Genomic DNA, 10,459 nt, shown 5'->3' with positions numbered 1-10,459 from the left:
ACATGACAAAGCTACCACAGTGTTGTGGTGTGTTTGAAGAGAGTTTCAAGATTCTAAAGTCCTGTTTAGTTCAGAACCTGACTGGCTGACATGATCCATGAGATTTAAAATGAGTTGTTATTTTCATTACCTGACATTAGAAAGTTCCAGAATTGTTATGTAACATATAGTGTTTTGTATATTCACTAGTGTTGGAAAGTCCTGGACATAAACAGAATTCTGTAAGCTATTAATTTATCTGGTCACATTTGATTTAATCGTTAACCAATGTCAGTTCATTGCTTCCCACTGAGAGCACAGCCAGCAGAGTTCAGTGTTCTGTACGGAGTCAGTCTTATAGAGTGGAAGTTGCTGATTCAGTCTATGTAATACACAGGAGGTGTGTAAACCAGTATAGGTCTGCAGGATCCAGGGCAGGGAACCGGGCTGTTAAAAAAAGAGCACCATAGCTCTGTGAAGAGTAGGAACTGCAGCCTATTTTGTTTTTGTATTTTTCACAACGATACATGGTGCCATTTACGCAGGACCCAACGATCTTATTTGCATGTAGCTTTAATCCCAGCTCTGTGGCTTCAGCAAACAGCCATAACTCTCAAGTGTACTCCTCTACACAAAATCTATTTCAATGCATGTTCCAGTTTTTATTTGAGCTCGGCTGCCAGCTCCCCATTTAATTGCCAGCACATTGACACTGAACATTAATATGATCAGATTTAAAACATAGCTAATGCAGCTCCTAATAGCTAATTGATCTGATCCAACTAGCGGATCGTATAGTGGTCTGGAGGAATATATACAATTAGTCCAGGTTTGGCAGGAGGTAAGTCTGAATTAAAATGGGGCTGTTTATAGGGATAATTTACGATGACGGGACATTAAAGACATCTGGGAAGCTATAAAAAAACAACAGGAAAAAAAAAATCTACTGAGGCACCAACAAAGAGAATATCCTTTCATGCAATAAAAATCATGCATGATTGTATCCTAAAATATAAGGCTGTATAATCAAGTCTTACTGCAGTTCAGCTGGGTGGAGTATGTTTGTTTCACTAGGAAAACAAGTTCTCTATGATGATCAATACAATTAAATAATTGATCAATATAATATATCGTACGGTAATTTAAACAAATGTATTTGGAAATATAAACGTACTTTGTACCCTAATATGCAACTGCATAATCTGTAATACAATGATTAGGTGAGTACACACAATGTGTCATATCGCTTTAATTTCCACCTAATAAAATACATGAAAATCTTCCAAAATGATTTTATTTTTACTTTTCATTGCATTTATTTTAGGTTCCATTGATATCTGAATAACAAGATATAAGTCTTCGTTCCCAATAACTGCTCTGGAAGATCAGCTATAGAAAAGAACTATATATATTATTTTAAGGGTCTGAATGAAGTAAAAGTGACACCAGACGCTGTCCATTTATTCATCTAACTATTGTCATTTTATAATAATAATAATAATAATAATAATAATAATAATAATAATAATAATAATAATAATAATAATAATACTCTGGTGAACGTCTAGTGTAGAGCTGTAGTATACTTGATTTTGGAGCGAAGCTTCTTTTATATTCTCCAAAGGCCTTCTCCAAGTACCGTAGTGATGTTTATTAAATATCTTTATGATTCGCTTCGAAACTTCTTTTGTGTTATTACAGCCGAGAAGTGGAAATGTCAAAATAATGATTCAACAAAGAAGAGACAAAGTAAACTGTCTTCTGTTCAGCCCGTGGGTTGTTTCTATTGCTCACCATTATCATTGATGTTGAGGAAAACAGCGTGACAATGAAATCCGCACGTTGTTGTGTGTGGGTAATCTGGTTACAGCAAACAAGCACAAACACAAGACCTGTTCCTTTTATAAAACATACCGCAAGCATCGCTTATTAAGTTAGGATCCCAATTGTACATGCAAGATCCTGCGAGCTGTGCAATGATATATATATATATATATATATATATATATATATATATATATATATATATATATATATATATATATATATAGCATAGCATAGCATAGCATAGCATAGCATTTATTTCTTTTAAATAAATGGTATGCTATGTTATATTAATGTAAGCAATACTTAATAGACTATTTAAAAATGGGTTTCTAAAAACAATTACAAATCAATAAATAAACACATATTGTTTGCGTCACGGCTATGCTACTCAATTGATCCGTTTTCCAAATGTCAAATAAATGCTATAAACATTAAAAACTTAAATACCGGAACATTATATAATTGTGCACGCTAAAAACATGCATAGAGTTGTGACGTTTTTATTAGTAACACTATCTTACTAATTTTCTCTTTAAACTGGGTTAGAATTTCATCAATGTTCTTTATAAACATGCCCGCACATTTCAGGGTTTAAAACATTAAAACAAACTTGAAAAAGTCAAATTTCTTGAAAAAGTCTAATTTCTGTTTGAAAACAAGTTATCTTTATTAATAAATGCTAAAAAAGCGAGCAAATTGATTCGAACAATGCAGCTAAATATTCACTAAGTTTGTGAAAAGAAAAATACACAGTTTATTTTTTCCAAAAAGATTGATAAAATATATAACACAGAATTGATATAATGTAATACAGCCTTGAGTTAATTGGACATTTGTGGTATAAACTGGAAAACAATGTTTGAAGAGAAGTGAAAATGATAACATTCTTACCTGAAATAAAGGCCCTTTCATCCATTCAAACCCTTATGGACATTTGCCGAGTCTCTTATGAAGACTGAACTGTCTTATGCCCTGTTTTATACCACTATAGCCAATTAATATTGCATACCCTTATTTTAAATTTTCAAAACCCACAATATAATGTAATGCCATAAGGGCATTTATTATTAAAGGACATTTGATTGGGGAAAAAGCGTTGGGGCTGATTAAAAAGACTCAGGAATGAGGCACAAAGTAGAGCCGCGAGATCAAAAAACTGCATGGAGGAAACACAGGAAGAATTAAGAACATCACAACGGTTTTTTTTTTTATTTCTGATTTAGAAGTTTGACTCTTCAGTCATTGAAATTCAGTAGTAAAATATTCAGCAAATACGTGCTCGGGCCATTAATTTTTAATGGCAAAAGAGCTTGAGGGATTCATAAATAAAAGAGCGTTATATTTCTTTAAACCTCATAACATTACAATGGCTCGGTTGGTTCTTGGTTTCATTCCGCATGATTTATATAATGTATAGGACCATTCTATACTCGAATTAAACATTCAGCCAAAAAAAAAAAAAAAAAAAAAAAAAAAAAACCATTTGATGAACATTGAGAACAAGCCTTGGATATAATTTAACGTTGTATGTATTTTTGTAGTGTAGGTAATATAATATGAATGTTTTTTTTTTTTTTAATTAAAATTACTTTTAAGAAGAGATTGACAATGCATGCTTCTTAATACCGCGTTCTGCTTTGCTGTAAAATATATACTTTGAGCTAAATATATATATATATATATATATATATATATATATATATATATATATAATATATATATATATATATATATATATATATCGTGGGTTCAATCCCAGATGGGGGACACTGCTGCTGTATCCTTGAGCAAGGTACTTTACCTAGATTGCTCCAGTAAAAACCCAACTGTATAAATGGGTAATTGTATGTAAAAGAATGTGATATCTTGTAAACAATTGTAAGTCGCCCTGGATAAGGGCGTATATATATATATATATAGAAGAGCGAATGTAAATTGTGGTTTACTGGATGTGTCAAATTAAAGGGATGAAATGTAAGTTGATCAGAGAGAATTGCAATTATGTAAGAAGGTACGTTAAATGTTGCAATGAAAACACTGTTTGATTTGTCACGATATTGAAGTTTGTCACTTGCTTACATCCTTTTTTGCATATTTGACCTGATGAAATTATGAAAAATAATTAGCTTGAAAGGACAATGCGTGACTTTCCCGTGTCACTCAAGTTTTACCGACTCATGAACTTTTCAAATGGGAAACAAATGAATGCATGGTTTTATGTATTACTTTGTTCGTCTTCTGAACAGTAACAGACAAAGAATGTAGGACAAGAGGCTACATTTTTATTTTTTAAAAATAACAACGAATTTATTGTCACAACTTTAGACAAAGACAAAACTACATACACACTTGATCAGGTACAAATAAGGGGTTGCGTTTAGGGGGACAGTTTACTTCTCGGATAACAGTGTGATAAACAGGTACTTTGTGCTTAATATTTCGCATGTATAACTGAAAACACATTGCATTGAGCCTCACATTTTAAATGTATTATCTCTTAGTGTATGAATAAAAGATCACAGTGATAGAAAACACAGTATAGGGCTGCGTGGGGATTCCAGGAAAGTTAATTCCTAAAAGCTGAGGTACATTATTTAATGTATTTAAAAATATACTTCTTTTAGGAAGAGTAAATCGACTTTTTGAAGAAATAATACAATAAAAAATGTTTTAAGTCTAATATTGGTCTCAATTGTATCAGTGAATCCCAATATAGATCAAATATAAGGATATATTCTGCTTAATTAGTTATTGTTACCCCATAGTAAACTATCATGTGGCATACTAGCATGCAATGTACGGGCAACCTTTAATATAACTGACGTAATTATTTGACAAATAAATGTCATATACCTTTATTCAGAATTAATTCTGAAAAATCCAATCATACATTTTTGACACAGGTATTTTTGTTCAATTTAAACAAACCCTTTATAAATTATTAGATTATTTCAGCATGGAAACAAGACAATTCATCAAGTAAATCGTAGCAACAAACTTTTCCAAAGTGACAAGCAATTCATTTTTAGTGCACAATACATGTGTTTACAAGTACATTTCTACAAATAACGTCAAACCTTTAGACTGTGAAAGAGTGAGCGAGGCAAAAAGCCTGTCCATGGCTTATATTGAAAGTCCTTATAGAAGACATGAATAGATCCCTGCTATATTCTTAATAAAATATGAAGTCACACTGAGTATTGCAGTTAGTGAACCGCTGAATATTTCATCCTTTTCTGCTTTTGTCTTTGATTGCAAAACCAGACTCTAACTACGTTCTTTTTAAGGTCCAGTTTTTCTGCGATGGCCGCGATTTTTTCCGAAGAGGGACGGGGTTGGATAGCGAAATATGCCTCCAAAGAGCGCTTTTCCGGTGCTGCGATTGAGGTGCGTTTGCGTTTTCTTTCGCTGCCATTGAAAGGATCTGGTTTGTTGTTCTTCTCCCGGTACGCCGCCTCTGCTTCTTCAAGCCAGGCTTGCAGGACGGGTTTAAGAGCGATCATGTTATTGTGGGACAAGGTCAAGGACTCAAACCTGCATATGGTGCTCTGGCTAAGGGAGCCAACCCCTGGTATCTTCAGGTTGGCGAGGGCTGAGCCCACATCTGCCTGTGTCACCCCAAGCTTGATCCTTCTTTGTTTAAATCTCTCCGCGAACGCTTCCAACTCGCGTGGGTCTGATTCCACATCGTTCATGCAGGTCATCCCATTGTGAGAGGAGATGGAGTGGTGGTGCCCCATGCTCATTGCTTGGTGGAGATGACCCATGGTTTGCAGATGATGCTGGTGAACTTGAGCAGACATGACAGACGGATCAGGTGCCCCCATTCCGGTTAGACTTGGAGAGATGTGGTCGAGGAGGTCTCCTTCCAGACTTTGGTGCAGGTGATGGTGTGGGTGTGAGGTCAAGGTGGATGGGTGAGAGATGGGCACTGTAGAAGAGGTAGAGGCGCAGGAGACACTGCTCATGGTATGATAGGTCACGTCTGGCTTAAAAGGATGGCTCTTGCCGTGGGAGACAATGTCAACAGCCGCCAGAGCTTCAGCGCGGGCCAGCAGACTCTCATCAAAGCCTCCAAATATATTGCCCTGGAGCTGGAAGCAAGAATGCGCACATTGGAGTCAGTGGGGAATTCTGTCAACTCAGGATTAAAAAACATTTTCAAACACAGAGAGAATCCTCCTCAAAGCCCAGGTCATAAAAATTAATATGAAGGCAGAAGCTTTGCTTGAATAGACATGAGGATCAGAGACAGACAGAAAGAGAGAAAGGGAGAGAGAGAGAGAGAGAGAGAGAGAGAGAGAGAGAGAGAGAGAGAGAGAGAGAGAGAGAGAGAGAGAGAGAGAGAGAGAGAGAGAGGATCTGATTGTTCTGGAAACATGAAAAAAACAATAAGCCAGTGCCTGTCAGAAAATTGTACCTTAAAACACTAATTATGCTGATTTACATACCTGTGGATTTGGAAGGCAAACTCTGCGCATCGCCTCTGAACTGGAGTGCAGGCTGTATTTGGGCTCTTGCAGGGCATGGTGCATAGAGAAAGGCTGCTTGCTATTCATGGTCATCATCTTTGCTGCGCACCTTGCAGGTGAGCGGTCCTGGCATAGATGCTGGGTCGACTCTCTGGCTTGTTCCTGTCAATGTGAGCTATTTCCAATGACAGAGCCTCTCTCTATGTATCTCTCTCCACCTGCTTCTTTACTCATCTTACAAGCCGCATGCCAGGAATAGGACCGGCAGCTGTGCGCAAGCGTGTTGCAAGCAGAATGAGAGGAAATTAGCCCGAGGAGCCAAAGCCATTTAGTTTCAAAGATGTTCAGTGTGACCTGGCTATTTTATGGAGGCTATTGATGCTAGGTTTATTAAAATGCAATTGGCTACACCATATTGTATGACGCGCTCAGGCAGCAAGGTATAGATGTGCCTTGTATTTTAATTACCCACATTACTAATGGAAAGCACTTCAGTTCAAATCGAATAGTCCCACCTAAAGCGCAAGTAAAGCTTTGTATTTTTGGTTATTTGCTGTATATGTATGTATGCATTTATGTGTTAAGAGTGAACACGTTTTTACATTTGTTTTACATCACACACACACACACACACACACACACACACACACACACCACCACCACCACCCCCACGCCCCCCCCCCCCCACCCCCACACACATATACACTGTACATATATACCGTATTTTGACGATAAATGTGCCTTTGTGTATTTCTATACGTAATTTTTTTAAAAGCATTTTACACTAATATAGAACAACTTTTTTTTCAGAACAAAACATTTATATGTTTAAAACTATACATGCTGGTATGACGGAATGACAGGAATTAAGCGATTTAGATTACTCCTGTATAATAAATATATAATACAGGATCAGAGTCGCTGGGAAATGTTAAGCAGTCTATTTGGACTCCCAGCTTTCTACCAAAAAAAAAAGTATTAAAATTATTCCATTCTTTAGGAGCTCGTCTTTTGAAGAAATGTAAGTGGACAATGTTGTGGTTGCATTTAGCACGTGTAAATAGCATAAGCAAATACCTGGCTTATCTTCGTAGCATTCTGTTGACATTCAGCTTCATTGACATGAAACGAAGAAACAGCTATTACGCATGTATACTGCTAGACATGGTGTTTAATTAATAACTCGCTGACACGTATTTAGAGGCGCCCTTGGGACAAATTATTTGTGACATATCTCGTCACACTTATCGATATGGTTTAAAATGTCCTTAATATCAACGGTTTGTTAAATACAACAACAACAACAAAAAATACTCAACAAAAAAGAATTGTGATTTCCTGACCCCCTAGTTAATCTTTGTCTGAGCTATTAAGGTTCCCTGGAGCAAGGACCAAAGCATCTTTAATAACTTTCTCAACATTGGGACTGACTGAATCATTATCCAAATATACACGGAACGTGTATGTATAATGTAAGAATGACTTCTACCACTTAAGCCTACAGTTAGTATGAGAATTTCCCCCTAACTTCGTTCATCATGAATTATTAAATGCATTAATGGGTGGCTGTTGGGCTTCAGATTTGACAGGAGAACAACCACACACTGTAGGGTAAGGTCAGTTAGTGGATTACATTTTTTAAAAATGACGATGGAAATTAAAGAGATTTTAAATGTTGCTACAAGCCCGTAACATTATTCATATTCCATAATTACTAGATTAATTAACGTGATTAATTAGTATGTCTAGTTTTATAATAATTACTATAGGTGTATGTACGGTTAACTACAGGTTCAGTTGCAGTTATTTATGTATAATAAAGCTAAAGCCAAAAAAAATGTATTCAAAATATGAAGGGGGTTGAAGAATACACCGGGTGAAGAGAAACTTCATGAAGTTTTTGACCTGTGAAGTTCCACTTTTCACTTTGACCATTGGCGTCGAAGTCTACAGCACTAAGTTCAACACCTTGGAGAGCTCACAGCTCTCAATGCAAGCGGAGGTACCCGAGACAAGTAATGCTGTCCTTCGATAATAGTTTCTGTCATCTTTCCGGGGTTTTGATTCATCAAGATGCCTTTCTTACATCCCAAGCGAGTGCAGGGACAGTTGAAGATGGCTTGCATGCTATCATTTTTCACCAAGCACAGCAGCTGCACAAATGGAACCTGAACATTAGCGAGTCTTAGAAAGAACTCGTCTCAGTCACATCAGGGGAAGGAAATCACCGTCTTGTCGCATATCTGACTGCATTGATTTATTATCAAAAATTTAAAGCAAATCATTTATATTTCACAGGGCCTAAATAGCTACATGAAAGTTTGATCTAAAGTGGCACTATATTTATCTCACGCCCTTGTATGCTGGAGGTAATTAATAGATGTATAAATTGTATTGGATTTCCCCTTAATTATTTAACGTACTTCTTATGCTTTCCTGGCTATGATGAAAGTCAACATGGAAAACAACAACATATATAATACGCTATTCCATCATTATAGGTTTAATAATCACATGGTTTGTATTTCTCTAATATGTTCATAATTTAAACCAATAATATCATGCTACTTAATATCAGCCACATAGCAGTGTAGTAGAATGTCCCCCATATTAATAAAACTTATTAATATGAGAAAATGAGAAAAACATTTTTTTGTAGTAGGATATATTATATACATGTATGTAATAGTTTATAATATATAATGACTGATGTACACGACCTAATTATGATGATGATGATAATAATAATAATAATAATAATAATAATAATAATAATAATAATAATAATAATAACATTCATCATCATCATCATCTTCATCTTCTTTGCATACACCAAAGATAGCCTTTTCTCTTGTTAAACTGAAACAGAGTATTTAACAACAATATGTGTACGATAGAGTATCGCTTTTATTAAGACAATAAAATATTTATGCTTCTGGCCATGTATATTGACGTTGCACCTTAGAAATAGCAGGGAGAGGCCTGTGGACAAACAATAACATGCAGAAAAGAGCCCATATGGTCTGCCATCAGAGCCCATCAGCAGGCTTAAATGTGTCACTGCAATGGCTTGGCTCGTTCATTCAAATACCCGTAAATAATTGATCATACTTCTGAAAAGACCTGCTAAAAATTCAGAGGTGGCTTGTATCAAGTTAAATTAGGTAAAGTGCTGCGCCGAACTACCTCATGATCCCAGTTTTATGAAATTGTATGTAATGTCTTCATTATTTTTCTTCGCTGTAAGAATGTATCTATCAACGATGAGTTTTCCATATATAGCACGTAATGGAATAACCTACCTATAAACAGAACTCGAATTATTTATTAAACGAAATATGATTAGTGGTGTATCATACATGCTCTGAGCAGCACCTTATAATGGCAATGCCAAAATAATTTCATTTCCATTCAAACTGACAAACAATTACGCCTTAATGACAGTGACAGAATTCACGAAAGTCAGTTTCTTGTAAAACTTTCTAAGAGGTTTCAGTTAACAAGTGTATGCGGTCCTATTGTATTCACATCGATACTTATTTTAAAATGCAACTGTTACCTAGCAGTGATGTATAACTAAAAAAAAAATGAAAGGTTCAAAACTGGTTAGTGGGAGGCACAGCAACCTTCATCTCCCCATTCGACCCATATCCTCAGCGCTCTTGTGCATTCCCATTGCGGTTGCTGTCTACAGTTACTACCAGGTGCACTATATTACGAGTGAATAATGTTTGCTAAAGGCACCTGTTTGGTACATTGAGTTAGACAGTTGATCTCACATATACAATTTTGAGACGCGTCTATATTCTAAAGTGATTGAAACAAAACTTATGCGCCAGTTAATATTTTGTTACTCCACACGATTTGTTTCCTTACATCATTATAAAGGAAGGAGAAGCCTGCTAAAAGGCATGACATAGCTGTTCCATTCCACAATCCGATCCAGGCAAGATCTAGCGTTACCCAGACGCTAAATTATTTATAAGCTATTTTGGAGGCATCCGTTACCTTGTCGTATTTTCTTATTCATTAAGAAGATTAAACAGCACACTTTAACTGAGTAGAAACCCGTTGCCCAGAGACGGGTGATTCACAAGACTAAAGAATGTGTGTCTATACAGTTAAAAAAGTCAGAGTTTTTTTTTGTTTGTTTTTTTTTGTCAGATTGATAACAGCGCCAT

At 35.8% G+C, this 10,459-nt stretch overlaps 1 protein-coding gene across 1 annotated transcript; it reads right to left on the bottom strand.

The window, feature by feature from the left end:
- Positions 1-4,116: 4,116 nt before the first annotated feature.
- Positions 4,117-6,565, bottom strand: LOC117968545 (POU domain, class 4, transcription factor 3-like). The gene is made up of 2 exons (XM_058996991.1): positions 6,258-6,565; positions 4,117-5,900 (listed from the first exon to the last, which is right to left on the bottom strand). Exons 1-2 carry the CDS (start codon positions 6,372-6,374, stop codon positions 5,013-5,015), a joined length of 1,005 nt encoding a protein of 334 aa, XP_058852974.1. The 5' UTR covers positions 6,375-6,565; the 3' UTR covers positions 4,117-5,012.
- Between the last annotated feature and the right edge of the window lie 3,894 nt (positions 6,566-10,459).

The sequence above is a fragment of the Acipenser ruthenus genome, chromosome 23, assembly GCF_902713425.1.
Source record: "Acipenser ruthenus chromosome 23, fAciRut3.2 maternal haplotype, whole genome shotgun sequence".
Classification (NCBI taxonomy): Eukaryota; Metazoa; Chordata; class Actinopteri; order Acipenseriformes; family Acipenseridae; genus Acipenser; species Acipenser ruthenus.
Note: the sequence above shows the minus strand (reverse complement) of the source record. Positions and strands in the feature narration are given on the sequence as shown.